The sequence below is a fragment of the Scyliorhinus torazame genome, chromosome 2 (genome assembly GCF_047496885.1).
Source record: "Scyliorhinus torazame isolate Kashiwa2021f chromosome 2, sScyTor2.1, whole genome shotgun sequence".
Lineage (NCBI taxonomy): Eukaryota > Metazoa > Chordata > Chondrichthyes > Carcharhiniformes > Scyliorhinidae > Scyliorhinus > Scyliorhinus torazame.
Window position 1 is genome coordinate 272,105,990 of NC_092708.1, and position 16,284 is coordinate 272,122,273.

The following is a 16,284-nucleotide window of genomic DNA, read 5'->3' on the forward strand; positions in this document are numbered from 1 at the left end:
GTCAAAATGGTGGTCCTTCCGAGGTTTCTGTTTGTGTTTCAGTGCCTCCCCATCGTGATCACCAAGGCCTTTTTTAAGAGAGTAGGTAGGAGTATTATGGGGTTTGTGTGGGAGAATAAGACCCCGAGGGTAAAGAGAGGGTTCCTGCAACGCAGTAGGGACCGAGGAGGGTTGGCGCTGCAAAATCTAGGGATCTACTACTGGGCAGCAAATGTGGCAATGAGCCGCAAGTGGGTTATGGAGGGAGTGGGGGCGGCATGGAAGAGGATGGAGATGGCGGCCTGTAAAGGAACGAGCCTGGGGGCGTTGGTGACGTCACCGCTGCCGCTCTCGCCGACAAAATATACCACGAGCCCGGTGGTGGCGGCAACGTTAAGGATCTGGGGCCAGTGGAGACGGCACCGGGGCGCAATGGGAGCATCGGTATGGTCCCCGATCAGAGGTAACCACCGGTTTGTTCCGGGGAAGATGGACAGGGGGGGTTCCAGAGCTGGCATCGGGCGGGGATTAGAAGAATGGGGGACCTGTTCATTGACGGGATGTTTGCGAGCCTAGGGGCACTGGAGGAGACGTTTGAGTTACCCCCGGGAAATGCCTTTAGATATATGCAGGTGAGGGCTTTTGTGAGGAGACGGGTGAGGGAATTCCCGTTGCTCACGGCACACAAAATTCAAGACAGGGTGATCTCGGGTGCATGGGTCGGGGAGGGCAAGGTGTCGGCAATACACCAGGAGATGAAAGAAGAGGGGGAAGCGCTGGTCGATGAGTTGAGGGTAAATGGGAGGAGGAGCTGGGGGAGGAGATCGAGGAAGTTCTGTGGGCTGATGCCCTGGGTAGGGTTAATTCCTCCTCCTAGTGTGCCAGGCTCAGCCTGATACAATTTAAGGTGGTTCACAGAGCTCACTTGACGGGGGCGAGGTTGAGCAGGTTCTTTGGGGTAGAGGACAGATGTGGAAGGTGCTCAGGGAGCCCGGCGAACCATGTCCATATGTTTTGGTCATGCCCGGCACTGGAGGGGTTCTGGAGGGGAGTGGCGGGAACAGTATCTAAGGTGGTGAAAGTCCGTGTCAAGCCAAGCTGGGGGCTAGCAATATTCGGAGCAGTGGACGAACCGGGAGTGCAGGAGGCGAAAGAGGCCGGTATTCTGGCCTTTGCGTCCCTAGCAGCCCGGCGAAGGATCTTGCTAATGTGGAAGGAGGCGAAGCCCCCCAGTGTGGAGGCCTGGATAAACGATATGGCTGTGTTCATAAGGTTGGAGAGGATTAAGTTCGCCTTGAGAGGGTCTGCGCAGGGGTTCTACAGGCGGTGGCAACCGTTCCTAGACTATCTCGCAGAGTGTTAGAGGAAGGTCGGCTAGCAGCAGCAGCAACCTGTGTGTGGGGGGGGGGGAGCAAGAGATAAGAGCAGGAGCAAAGAGTCGGGGAAGCTGGCATGTACGGGAGAGAGCCCGTGTACAAAGCTATGTAAATATACTATTTTGCCATGTATATATCTTGCTCCGCGCGATTTCTCGTTTTTTTTTTTTTGTTACGGGGGGGGGGGGGGGGGGTTATTGTTTGTAAGGGAGAAAAATTGTGTTAAAAACTTTAATAAATATATATATTTTTTAAAAACATAGTGTAAAAAGAGAATATACAATAACAATTAAATAGATGTTACCTCATGCGGCCGAGTCTTCCCACACCATCCCAATGAAGCACTCAGCCCCCCCCCCCCGGATTGCTGCTGGCATTTTAATTTTCCCTGAGAAAGTCGACGAACGGCTGCCACCTCCGAGAGAACCCTATCGTAGACCCTCTTAAGGCAAACTTTATTTTCTCGAGGCTGAGAAACCCAGCCATGTCGTTAACCCAAGTCTCTACACTTGGGGGCTTCGAGTCCCTCCACATTAATAAAATCCGTCTCCGGGTTACTAGGGAGGCAAAGGCCAAGACGTCGGCCTCTTTTGCCCCCTGAACTCGCGGGTCTTCTAACACTCCAAAGATCGTTATCTCTGGACTCGGCACCACCCGTGTGTTAAGCACCTTGGACATTGCCCTCGTGAACCCTTGCCAGATGTCTCTAAGCTCCGGGCATGCCAAAAACATGTGGACATGGTTTGCAGGGCTGCCCTTGCACCTCATACAACTGTCTTCTACCCCAAAAAACTTGCTCATTCTCGCTGCCGTCATGTGTGCTCAGTGGACCACCTTAAATTGAATTAGACTGAGACTGGCACATGATGAGGAGGAATTAACCCTGCCCAGGACCTCTGCCCACAGACCCGCTTCCAACCCCTCACCTAGCTTCTCCTCCCACTTGCCCTTGAGTTCCTCCACCTCTTGTAGTTCCTGGTAGATATCCGACACCTTCCCCTCCCCCACCCAGGTGCCGGAGACCACCCTGTCCTGTATCCTCAGTGGCGGCAGCTTCAGAAAGGCCACTACCTGTTTTTTCAGGAAGGCTCGTACTTTCAGATATTTAAAGGCGTTTCCTGGCGGCAGATTAATTTTGCCCTCTAGCGCCTTCAAACTGAGAAAGCTTCCGTCTATGAACAGATCTCCCATCCTTCTGATGCCTGCCCTCTGCCAGCTCTGGAACCCACCATCCATCCGACCCGGGACAAACCTGTGGTGGTTGCATATCGGGGTCCAGACCGACACTCCCTCCACCTTCTTGTACCTCCTCCACTGTCCCCAGATCCGCAGTGACACCACCACCACCGGACTTGTGGAGTAACAGGTCGGTGAGAAAGGCAAAGGAGCTGTTATCAAAGCTCCCAGACTAGTACCTTTACATGACGCCGCCTCCAGCTGCTCCCAAGCTGCCCCCCATCGCCCACCATCTTACCCTTCATAAAACACAAGGTTTTATACAACATTTACTGACACTTTATGAATATAAAAACTGTATTGACTGATATGTTGTGTATCTAGATAATCAAATGTATATCCTAAAAGACTCAAATCTGAACAGCTGAACTGAGTAACCAAGGACTACATAAAGCTCTCTGCATCTCCAATTCTTTAACCTCTAGGACACTTCTTGACCACATATGTCCCAATATCTGGTTATGTGGGTCAGTGTTGGATTTGTCTATAACACCAGTGGCACATTTTGTGCCATTAAAGGTGATATCTGAATGCAAGCAATTGTTAAACATACAGTGCTGCAGAATATGGTTTAATGGTGCCTTTGACTTGGTATTTTTCTAGCTTTAACTGTACACTGTATTAAAATACTGGCTTTTCATTTTACTGAGTATGAGTGATGGCTGCTTTCTTTATAAGAATTGCTGTAATGCAATCCTACCTTCAGAAAAACTAATATAATATTCAGTACTGTGGGTGGGAGTACATTGTCCTATTTCTATGCCATATATCCATTCAACCCAACATCTTGCATCATAAAAAACCGTAAGCAATGTTAATGATTGATTTGGTAAAAGCATGCAGTAGGAACCAGCCACTTTTTGAAGAAAAATCCGAAACCAGTGTCCTGATTGTGTCAAATTATTTTCACAGGAAAACAATGAAACTGGTTTGGAAAATGTCATACATCAGGTGGCCACTTTCAAGTAAGTTTAGTTTTCTGTTGGTATTAATTTAAATGTTTTCAAACATATCAGTGAAAATTTGTTGTGTTCTTGGAGTATATTAATTCAACAGCACATCACTCTGCTTTTAAATCAGAAGAATACTTTTCAGTCATTCCTCGTTAGAGTAACTTTTTAAATCCACTTTTTTTCCACAATTGATCTCCATTTACTGCTCCAGTAAACTGCGCTTTAAACACAACTTTCACGTACAACTAAAGAGATCATCATCCAATGGAGCAAAGGTCACTGGGATTAGAGTTTGAGGCCACAGAATTGTAACAGCTCATGTAGTTATATCTCTTCCTTTCCTTCCTGCCTTCCAACCACCCTATAACTTGTTGGGCTTCATATTATGCATCATACTGGAAACTTCTACCTGATTAATTCGGTTGCTGTGAGCACCCAGGTTTTTGAACAATCATCTGAAGCAGCTGTTTTACATCATGTAAGGTACAGCACTTCTTTTCCTGGGCTGCTTTCTAGATGTGCCTACGACACAGAAAGGAGATGTCATTAGTATGGCAGGGGTCCTCAGAAACGGGAGACCTGACTCACTGTTGTCTAATGGTTGATGCAGTACTGGATCCTCATTTAGTTTATCGCCACCAACCTCACCATCAACACAGGACCGGTCGATGACCCTGTCCTCAAAGTCCATGATGACCATCAGCTCTGGTATCCCTCCACCTGTCTCTGATCTCTCCCTCATGTTGTGGGCCAACTTTTCCTGTATAAAGCAGATGGAGGGAGTTGAAGCAGGATGTGTGCCAGGACAGAGAATAAATATGCCTAGAATGTGTGGATGGTGAGTGGGGCCAGCAAGATGATGACACGATCCGTAGGGGAGTTGAAGATGTTTGTGGGAGAACGAGTGGTGGTGTCCTTTGAGCTGGCACTGAGCACGATCCCTGTGGATATGTAATGTGTGCATGAACTGAGAGAGATGAGAAGAGTGACTTACCCTGGCAGAACAGAGGAGATCTGTGGAGGATGATATGGAGTCCTTGAAAAGTGTTAAGGCCAAGCGGGCGGAATGTTGGGGATGGGGCTGGATGAAGAGTATGGTGCAAAGTCCTGCGAAAGGTCACTACCTTGACCTCGTGTGCGAGGCTGGGGTTGGTTCAATTAAAAGAGGTGAAAAGGGCGCACTTGACAAAAGCAAGGATGAGCCGGATGTTTGAGGGGGTGGAGGATAGTTCTGAGTGGTGTGGGAGGGGCACAGCCAATCATGTCCATGTGTTCTGGTCCTGCCTGTAGTTGGGAGAAATATTGGGAGTTTTTTCAGCACCATGCCAAGGTTCTGTATGTGGAATTGGAGCAGGGTCTCCTGGAAACCATATTCGGGGTGTCAGACCTGCCGGAGATGCAGACTGGAATGGGGCCAAACGTTTAAGCCTTCGCCTCGTTGTTGCTCGCAGTCGGGTTCTGTTGGTGTGGAGGTCAGCTTCTCCCCCTAGTGCCTCGGCTTGGCTGGGAGACCTAATGGAGTTCCTATATTTGAAGACGGTGAAATTTGCTCTGAGAGGAATGGATGAGGAGTTCCACCAGGGATGGAGCTTGTTTGTTTTACATTTTGGAGACCTGGTTGCTGTCAAGGGGTAGGAGAGTTTGAGCATTGTTGTAAAAATATTGAAAATTTGAATGAAATTATTTAAAAACAAAGAACAGAGGAGATCATTCATCTTCCTGCACTGAATGACTTTTCTCTTCAGGACGTTCAGGCTGCTGCCAACTCCCATACTGGATTGGTGGCCTTGCGAGCTGGCTGTCTTCCTCTACACAGGTAGAGGACATCACGTTTGGCCTCTACCTCATTCAGGAGTCTCTCCAGGGAGGGGTCCGAAAACCTGGGGGTGGATTTCTTGGCAGTCACCATTTTATGGCGACCTATGAAGTGTGGCTGGTGTGCACTGGGCGACCTTTAAATCTGGCACCCCAATGATTGCAGCGCTGTGGTGATGATGGGGTGGGTGAATCAGAGACTGCCCAACCAGAGATATAGTTTGAAACCCATGGATGAAAATTATTTGGCACTGTATGGCGGGCTCAGTGCCGCTTTTCAGCCTGCCATCGCCCCTTACCGATTTTACCGAGTCCAGGTATAATTGTAAATCTATGCTATACTTTATCTAAGGCAAACGTGTGATGCCTAGAACTGCTCACTTAATTCCAGGTATGGCCTAACCAGGGCTTTGTACAGCTGAAACAAAAACAGAAAATACTGGGCAATCTCAGCAGGTCTGACAACATCTGTGGAGAGAAATGGAAGCTAACGTATCGAGACTGGATGACTCTTTGTCAAAGCTTTGGCAAAGAGTCAGCCAGACTCAAGACGTTAGCACCCTTTGTACAGCTGAAACCTGTCTTATGCCCCTCTGTATTTTAGTCCTCTCAATACAAAGGCCCGCATTCTGCGAAACGTTTTAATTATTTCCTATACAATTAGATTTTAATGACCGATGTACCTGGACCTTCACTGTTTCTGGCTTTTCATTACTTGGAAAGTACCCTGTTCTATCATTTTTAGGCCCATAGTGGATGACTTCATATTTGCCTGTTTAGGAGTTTGTTTGTTTACTTTTGGCCGTTTACTTAATTTAGTCACACCTAGAACATAGAACATAGAAAATACAGCACAGAACAGGCCCTTCGGCCCACGATGTTGTGCCGAACCTTTGTCCTAGATTAATCATAGATTATCACAACTTCCGGGTGCGGCGATGACCAGCTAAGTCGCACGTTTCGGCAGCTCCCGGTGGAACGGACTTTTGGGCTCTTGATAGGAGCCCCAACGGCAAATTTAACGGCTAAAAACACCGTGCGGTAAACCAGAAGGGAATTCCCCCTGGACACGGATGGAAAAAGGAGAGGAAAGTGGCCGGATTGCAGCGGATCCTTTGGAACAGCGGCAAGGAAGGCAAGCAAAAACCAAGATGGCGTCGGAAGGTGGCAGTTTCATATGGGGCCCTGAACAACAAGAGTTCTTGAAATGCTGCGTGGAGGAGATAAAAAAGGAAATGAAGAAAGAGCTGTTGGCCCCGATACTACAGGCGATCGAAGGGCTAAAGGAGGAACAAAAGACCCAGGAGCAGGAGCTTCGGGTCGTGAAGGCGAAGGCAGCCGAGAATGAGGACGATATACAGGGCCTGGTGGTGAAGACGGAGATACAGGAGGCACATCAGAAACGATGTGTGGAGAGGTTGGAGGCACTGGAAAACAACGCAAGGAGGAACAACCTGAGGATTCTTGGTCTTCCTGAAGGTGTGGAGGGGGCGGACGTCGGGGCATATGTGAGCACGATGCTGCACTCGTTAATGGGAGCGGAGGCCCCGACGGGTCCGTTGGAGGTGGAGGGAGCGTACCGAGTTATGGTGCGAGGATCGAGAGCAGGAGAAACTCCCAGAGCCATAGTGGTGAGATTCCTCCGTTTTAAGGATAGAGAAATGGTCCTTAGATGGGCGAAGAGAACTCGGTGCAGTAAATGGGAGAACGCGGTGATCCGCGTTTATCAAGACTGGAGTGCGGAGGTGGCGAGAAGGAGGGCGAGCTTTAATCGGGCCAAGGCGGTGCTTCATAAAAGGAAGATAAAATTTGGAATGCTGCAACCGGCAAGACTGTGGGTCACATATCAAGGGAGGCACCACTACTTTGAGACGGCGGATGAAGCGTGGACTTTTATTGTAGAAGAAAAACTGGAATGAGTGGACTATTAAAAAGAACGTTTGGACAAAGTGGTGGGGCGAATGTGGGGGGCGAAGAGGGGTTTTATGTTCTAATCCTGCGGTATGGTAACTTTTCTCTCTCCCACAGGTGGTGATGGGGGGAGGTGGGGAGGGAGAGGAGATGGGGCGTTGGCCATGGGGGGGCGGGGCCAAGGGAGAAGCGCGGGCTTGGTTCCCGCGCTATGATAATTATGGCGGGAATAGAGAAGCAGGAAGGAGGGGGCGTCGCACGGTGCGAGCCGTGGTCACGGGGGGAAGCCGAGGTCAGCCAGAGTTTGCTGACTTCTGGGAGCAACATGGGGGGTGTAATTACGCTAGCGGGGGGTCTAGCGGGGGGGGTGGGAGGGGGGAATTACTGGGTTGCTGCTGCTGGGGAAAGGGGGGAGTGGGTACGGGGGAGGATGGGCGGGGGGGCACCGCCTGGGGGAGATACAGCTGCGTGGGAACTGGGTGAGAAGCTGGAAAAAGATGATGGCTAATCGGCAAGGGGGGGGGGGGTGGGAAGCCCCCCAACTCGGCTGATCACGTGGAACGTGAGAGGGCTCAACGGGCCGATAAAGAGGGCACGGGTACTCGCACACCTTAAGAAACTTAAAGCAGATGTGGTTATGTTACAGGAAACGCACCAGAAACTGATAGACCAGGTTAGGCTGCGCAAAGGATGGGTGGGGCAGGTGTTCCATTCGGGGCTGGATGCGAAAAACAGGGGGGTGGCTATATTAGTGGGGAAGCGGGTAATGTTCGAGGCAAAGACTATAGTGGCGGATAACGGGGGCAGATACGTGATGGTGAGTGGCAAACTACAGGGAGAGATGGTGGTTTTGGTAAACGTGTATGCCCCAAACTGGGATGATGCCAATTTTATGAGGCGAATGCTAGGACGCATTCCGGACCTAGAGACGGGAAAGCTGATAATGGGGGGAGACTTTAACACGGTGTTGGAACCAGGGCTGGATAGGTCGAAGTCCAGGACTGGCAGGAGGCCGGCAGCAGCCAAGGTGCTTAAAGATTTTATGGAGCAGATGGGAGGTGTGGACCCGTGGAGATTCAGTAGACCTAGGAGTAAGGAGTTCTCGTTTTTCTCCTATGTCCATAAAGTCTATTCGCGCATAGACTTTTTTGTGCTGGGTAGGGCATTGATCCCGAAGGTGAGGGGAACGGAATATACGGCTATAGCCATTTCGGATCATGCCCCACATTGGGTGGACTTGGAGATAGGGGAGGAAACAGGAGGGCGCCCACCCTGGAGAATGGACATGGTACTAATGGCGGATGAGGGGGTGTGTCTAAGGGTGAGGGGATGTATTGAAAAGTACTTGGAACTCAATGACAATGGGGAGGTCCAGGTGGGAGTGGTCTGGGAGGCGTTGAAGGCGGTGGTTAGGGGGGAGCTGATATCAATAAGGGCACATAAAGGGAAGCAGGAGAGTAAGGAACGGGAGCGGTTGCTGCAAGAACTTTTGAGGGTGGACAGACAATATGCGGAAGCACCGGAGGAGGGATTGTACAGGGAAAGGCAAAGGCTGCATGTGGAATTTGACTTGCTGACTACAGGCACTGCAGAGGCACAATGGAGGAAGGCGCAGGGTGTACAGTATGAATATGGGGAGAAGGCGAGCAGATTGCTGGCACACCAATTGAGGAAAAGGGGAGCAGCGAGGGAAATAGGGGGAGTGAGGGACGAGGATGGAGAGATGGAGCGGGGAGCGGAGAGAGTGAATGAAGTGTTCAGGACATTTTATAAAAAACTATATGAAGCTCAACCCCCGGATGGGAGGGAGAGAATGATGGACTTTTTGGATCGGCTGGAAATTCCCAAGGTGAAAGAGCAGGAAAGGGTGGGACTGGGAGCACAGATCGAGGTAGAAGAAGTGGTGAAAGGAATTAGGAACATGCAGACGGGAAAGGCCCCGGGACCGGACGGATTCCCAGTTGAATTCTACAGAAAATATTTGGACTTGCTCGCCCCGGTACTGACGAGGACCTTTAACGAGGCAAAGGAAAGGGGACAACTGCCCCCGACTATGTCTGAAGCAACGATGTCGCTTCTCTTAAAGAAGGAAAAGGACCCGCTACAATGCGGGTCCTACAGACCAATTTCCCTCCTAAATGTGGATGCCAAGGTCCTGGCCAAGGTAATGGCAATGAGAATAGAGGAATGTGTCCCGGGGGTGGTTCACGAGGACCAAACTGGGTTTGTGAAGGGGAGACAGCTGAACACGAATATACGGAGGCTGTTAGGGGTAATGATGATGGCCCCACCAGAGGGTGAAACGGAGATAGTAGTGGCGATGGACGCCGAGAAAGCATTTGATAGAGTGGAATGGGATTATTTGTGGGAGGTGTTGAGGAGATTTGGTTTTGGAGAGGGGTATGTTAGATGGGTGCAGCTATTGTATAGGGCCCCAGTGGCGAGTGTGGTCACGAACGGACGGGGATCGGCATATTTTCGGCTCCATAGAGGGACAAGGCAGGGATGTCCTCTGTCCCCATTACTGTTTGCACTGGCGATTAAGCCACTGGCGATAGCGCTGAGGGGTTCCAAGAGATGGAGGGGAGTACTTAGGGGAGGAGAAGAACACCGGGTATCCTTGTATGCGGATGATTTGCTACTATATGTGGCGGATCCGGCGGAGGGGATGCCAGAAATAATGCGGATACTTGGGGAGTTTGGGGATTTTCCAGGGTATAAATTGAACATGGGGAAGAGTGAGCTGTTTGTGGTGCATCCAGGGGAGCAGAGTAGAGAAATAGAGGACCTACCGTTGAGGAAGGTAACAAGAGACTTTCGTTACCTGGGGATCCAGATAGCTAAGAACTGGGGCACATTGCACAGGCTAAATTTAACACGGTTGGTGGAACAGATGGAGGAAGATTTCAAGAGATGGGATATGGTAGCCCTGTCAATGGCAGGGAGGGTGCAGGCGGTTAAGATGGTGGTCCTCCCGAGATTCCTCTTTGTGTTTCAGTGCCTCCCGGTGGTGGTCACGAAGGCTTTTTTTAAAAGGATAGAAAAGAGCATCATGGGTTTTGTTTGGGCCGGGAAGACTCCGAGAGTGAGGAAGGGATTCTTACAGCGTAGTAGGGATAGGGGGGGGGCTGGCACTACCGAGCCTAAGTGAGTACTATTGGGCCGCTAATATTTCAATGGTGAGTAAGTGGATGGGAGAGGAGGAGGGAGCGGCGTGGAAGAGATTAGAGAGGGCGTCCTGTAGGGGGACTAGCCTGCAGGCTATGGTGACAGCCCCATTGCCGTTCTCACCGAGGAACTACACCACAAGCCCGGTGGTGGTAGCTACACTGAAGATTTGGGGACAGTGGAGACGACATAGGGGAAAGACTGGAGCATTGGGGGGGTCCCCGATAAGAAACAACCATAGGTTTGCCCCGGGGGGAATGGATGGGGGATATGGAATGTGGCAAAGAGCGGGAATAACGCAACTGAAAGATCTATTTGTGGATGGGAAGTTCGCAAGTCTGGGAGCGCTGACCGAGAAATATGGGTGCCCCAAGGGAATGCATTCAGGTATATGCAATTGAGGGCTTTTGCGAGGCAACAGGTGAGGGAATTTCCGCAGCTCCCGACACGAGGTGCAGGACAGAGTGATCTCAAAGAAATGGGTGGGGGATGGTAAGGTGTCAGATATATATAGGGAAATGAGGGACGAAGGGGAGACTATGGTGGATGAACTAAAAGGGAAATGGGAAGAAGAGCTAGGGGAGGAGATCGAGGAGGGGCTGTGGGCAGATGCCCTAAGCAAGGTAAACTCGTCGTCCTCGTGTGCCAGGCTAAGCCTGATTCAGTTTAAGGTAATACACAGGGCGCATATGACTGGAACACGGCTCAGTAAATTTTTTGGGGTGGAGGATAGGTGTGCGAGGTGCTCGAGAAGCCCAGCGAATCATACCCATATGTTTTGGTCATGCCCGGCACTACAGGGGTTTTGGATGGGGGTGACAAAGGCGCTTTCAAAAGTAGTAGGAGTCCGGGTCGAACCAAGCTGGGGGTTGGCTATATTTGGGGTTGCACAAGAGCCGGGAGTGCAGGAGGCGAGAGAGGCCGATGTTTTGGCCTTTGCGTCCCTAGTAGCCCGGCGCAGGATATTGTTAATGTGGAAAGAAGCCAAGCCCCCGGGGGTGGAGACCTGGATAAATGACATGGCGGGGTTCATAAAGCTAGAGCGGATTAAGTTCGTCCTAAGGGGGTCGGCTCAAGGGTTCACCAGGCGATGGCAACCGTTCGTCGAATATCTTGCGGATAGATAGATGGGGGAAAAAAGAAGGCAGCAGCAGCGGCCCAGGATTTGGGGGGTGGGGGGGGGGGGGGGGGGCGGGGGGGGTGTAGCTTGTGACAAGGCAGTTGCCAATTAGGGCTAGTTTTTATTTTTGTTATTTAATATTTATTTATTTTTTGTTTTTTGTTTATATAAAATAGGTCATTGTTATCTGTATTGTTATAATGTTGTGTAAAGGATGCACAATGTACTGTGTTGGTTGACCAAAAATTCTCAATAAAATATTTATTAAAAAAAAAATCACAGATTATCATTGAATTTACAGTGCACAAGGAGGCCATTCGGCCCCCTGAGTCTGCACCGGCTCTTGGAAAGAGCACCCCACCCAAACGCATACACCTCCACCCAACACCAAGGGCAATTTTGGACACTAAGGGCAATTTATCATGGCCAATCCAACTACCCTGCACATCTTTGGACATGGGGGAGGAAACCGGAGCACCCGGAGGAAACCCACGCAGACACGGGGAGGACGTGCAGACTCCGCACAGACAGTGACCCAAGCCGGAATCGAACCTGGGACCCTGGAGCTGTGAAGCAATTGTGCTAGCCACAATGCTACCGTGCTGCCCTTAAGAACAAATAAATCTACACTATATCATTTTACCGTAATCCACGTACCTATCCAATAGCTGCTTGAAGGTCCCTAATGTTTCCGATTCAACTACTTCCACAGGCAGTGCATTCCATGCCCCCACTACTCTCTGGGTAAAGAACCTACCTCTGATATCATTCCTATATCTTCCACCTTTCACCTTAAATTTATGTCCCCTTGTAATGGTTTGTTCCACCCGGGGAAAAAGCCTCTGACTGTCTACTCTATCTATTCCCCTGATCATCTTATAAACCTCTATCATGTCGCCCCTCATCCTTCTCCGTTCTAATGAGAAAAAGCCTCGCATCCTCAACCTTTTCTCGTAAGACCTACTCTCCATTCCAGGTAACATCCTGGTAAATCTCCTTTGCACCTTTTCCAAAGCTTCCACATCCTTCCTAAAATGAGGCGACCAGAACTGTACACAGTACTCCAAATGTGGCCTTACCAAAGTTTTGTACAGCTGCATCATCACCTCACGGCTCTTAAATTCAATCCCTCTGTTAATGAACGCGAGCACACCATAGGCCTTTTTCACAGCTCTATCCACTTGAGTGGCAACTTTCAAAGATGTATGAACATAGACCCCAAGATCTCTCTGCTCCTCCACATTGCCAAGAACTCTACCGTTAACCCTGTATTCCGCATTCATATTTGTCCTTCCAAAATGGACAACCTCACACTTTTCAGGGTTAAACTCCATCTGCCACTTCTCAGCCCAGCTCTGCATCCTATCTCTGTCTCTTTGCAGCTGACAACAACCCTCCTTACTATCTACAACTCCACCAATCTTCGTATCGTCTGCAATTTTACTGACCCACCCTTCAACTCCCACATCCAAGTCATTAATGAAAATCACAAACAGCAGAGGACCCAAAACTGATCCCTGCGGTACGCCACTGGTAACTGGGATCCAGGCTGAATATTTGCCATCCACCACCACTCTCTGACTTCTATCGGTTAGCCAGTTCGTTATCCAACTGGCCAAATTTCCCACTATCCCATGCCTCCTTACTTTCTGCAGAAGCCTACCATGGGGAACCTTATCAAATGCCTCACTAAAATCCATGTACACTACATCCACTGCTTTACCTTCATCCACATGCTTGGTCACCTCCTCAAAGAATTCAATAAGACTTGTAAGGCAAGACCTACCCCTCACAAATCCGTGCTGACTATCCCTAATCAAGCAGTGTCTTTCCAGATGCTCAGAAATCCTATCCTTCAGTACCCTTTCCATTACTTTGCCTACCACCGAAGTAAGACTAACTGGCCTGTAATTCCCAGGGTTATCCCTATTCCCTTTTTTGAACAGAGGCACGACATTCGCCACTCTCCAATCCCCTGGTACCACCCGTGTTGACAGTGAGGACGAAAAGATCATTGCCAACGGCTCTGCAATTTCATCTCTTGCTTCCCATAGAATCCTTGGGTATATCCCGTCAGGCCCGGGGGACTTGTCTATCCTCAAGTTTTTCAAAATGCCTAACACATCTTCCTTCCTAACAAGTATTTCCTCGAGCTTACCAGTCTGTTTCACACTGTCCTCTCCAACAATATGGCCCCTCTCATTTGTAAATACAGAAGAAAAGTACTCGTTCAAGACCTCTCCTATCTCTTCAGACTCAATACACAATCTCCCGCTACTGTCCTTGATCGGACCTACCCTCGCTCTAGTCATTCTCATATTTCTCACATGTGCGTAAAAGGCCTTGGCGTTTTCCTTGATCCTACCCGCCAAAGATTGTTCATGCCCTCTCTTAGCTCTCCTAATCCCTTTCTTCAGTTCCCTCCTGGCTATCTTGTATCCCTCCAATGCCCTGTCTGAACCTTGTTTCCTCAGCCTTACATAAGTCTCCTTTTTCCTCTTAACAAGACATTCAACCTCTCTTGTCAACCATGGTTCCCTCACTCGGCCATCTCTTCCCTGCCTGACAGGGACATACATATCATGGACACGTAGTACCTGTTCCTTGAACAAGTTCCACATTTCACTTGTGTCCTTCCCTGACAGCCTATGTTCCCAACTTATGCACTTCAATTCTTGTCTGACAACATCGTATTTACCCTTCCCCCAATTGTAAACCTTGCCCTGTTGCACGCACTTATCCCTCTCCATTACTAAAGTGAAAGTCACAGAATTGTGGTCACTATCTCCAAAATGCTCCCCCACTAACAAATCTATCACTTGCCCTGGTTCATTACCAAGTACTAAATCCAATATTGCCCCTCCTCTGGTCGGACAATCTACATACTGTGTTAGAAAAGCTTCCTGGACACACTGCACAAACACCACCCCATCCAAACTATTTGATCTAAAGAGTTTCCACTCAATATTTGGGAAGTTAAAGTCACCCATGACTACTACCCTGTGACTTCTGCACCTTTCCAAAATTTGTTTCCAAATCTGTTCCTCCACATCTCTGCTACTATTGGGGGGCCTATAGAAAACTCCTAACAAGGTGACTGCTCCTTTCCTATTTCTGACTTCAACCCATACTACCTCATTAGGGTGATACTCCTCGAACTGCCTTTCTGCAGCTGTTATACTATCTCTAATTAACAATGTCACCCCCCCACCTCTTTTACCACCCTCCCTAAATCTTATTGAAACATCTATAACCAGGGACCTCCAACAACCATTTCTGCCCCTCTTCTATCCAAGTTTCCGTGATGGCCACCACATCGTAGTCCCAAGTACCGATCCATGCCTTAAGTTCACCCACCTTATTCCTGATGCTTCTTGCGTTGAAGTATACACACTTCAACCCATCTCCGTGCCTGCAAGTACTCTCCTTTGTCAGTGTTCCCTTCCCCACTGCCTCATTACACGCTTTGGCGTCCTGAATATCGGCTACCTTAGTTGCTGGACTACAAATCCGGTTCCCATTCCCCTGCCAAATTAGTTTAAACCCTCCCGAAGAGTACTAGAAAACCTCCCTCCCAGGATATTGGTGCCCCTCTGGTTCAGATGCAACCCGTCCTGTTTGTACAGGTCCCACCTTCCCCAGAATGCGCTCCAATTATCCAAATACCTGAAACCCTCCCTCCTACACCATTCCTGCAGCCACGTGTTCAACTGCACTCTCTCCCTATTCCTAGCCTCGCTATCACGTGGCACCGGCAACAAACCAGAGATGACAACTCTGTCTGTCCTGGCTTTTAACTTCCAGCCTAACTCCCTAAACTTGTTTATTACCTCCACACCCCTTTTCCTACCTATGTCGTTGGTACCAATGTCCACCATGACTTTTGGCTGCTCGCCCTCCCCCTTAAGGATCCTGAAGACACGATCCGAGACATCCCTGACCCTGGCACCCGGGAGGCAACATACCTTCCGGGAGTCTCGCTCGCGACCACAGAATCTCCTATCTATTCCCCTAACCATTGAATCTCCTACAATTATTGCTTTTCTATTCTCCCCCCTTCCCTTCTGAGCCCCAGAGCCAGACTCAGTGCCAGAGACCTGGCCGCTAGGGCCTTCCCCCGGTAGGTAATCTCCCCCCCCCAACAGCATCCAAAACGGTATACTTGTTTTGAAGGGGAATGGCCACGAGGGATCCCTGCACTGTCTGCCTGTTTGTTTTTTTCCCCCTGACGGTAACCCAGCTATTCTTGTCCTGTACCTTGGGTGTGGTTACCTCCCTGTAACTCTTCTCAATCACCCCCTCTGCCTCCCGGATGATCCGAAGTTCATCCAGCTTCAGCTCCAGTTCCCGAACACGGTCTTTGAGGAGCTCAGGTTGGGTGCACTTCCCGCAGGTATAGTCAGCGGGGACACCGGTGGTATCCCTCACCACCCACATCCTACAGGAGGAGCATGCAACTGGCCTAGCCTCCATCCCCTCTTACCTGACAGAATATAGCTGCCCTGTGGACTAACTAGATCTCCGCCCTCCGACTCTGCTCCCAGTCAGCTACACTTTCTGTAAACTCCTGTCTCTCTTCTCACTCTTTGCGGAAATGTCGGAAACAAAATGAAAGCAGCACCTTACTCCCTCCTCACCTAACTCCCTTGGTCACCAAACTCTCACTATCGCACTCAAAAAGCACCAAATTCAGCACTCCCTCGGTCACCAAACTCTTACGTTATAA

At 49.7% G+C, this 16,284-nt stretch overlaps 1 protein-coding gene across 1 annotated transcript in view; it reads left to right on the plus strand.

Moving 5' to 3' along the window:
- The window catches only part of ubr1 (ubiquitin protein ligase E3 component n-recognin 1), a 398,703-nt gene that overhangs the window by 180,356 nt on the left and 202,063 nt on the right, over window positions 1–16,284 (plus strand). The window contains exon 22 of the mRNA XM_072487581.1: window positions 3,504–3,556. Coding sequence (XP_072343682.1) covers window positions 3,504–3,556 — 53 coding nt within the window. The remainder of the gene's footprint in view (window positions 1–3,503; window positions 3,557–16,284) is intronic.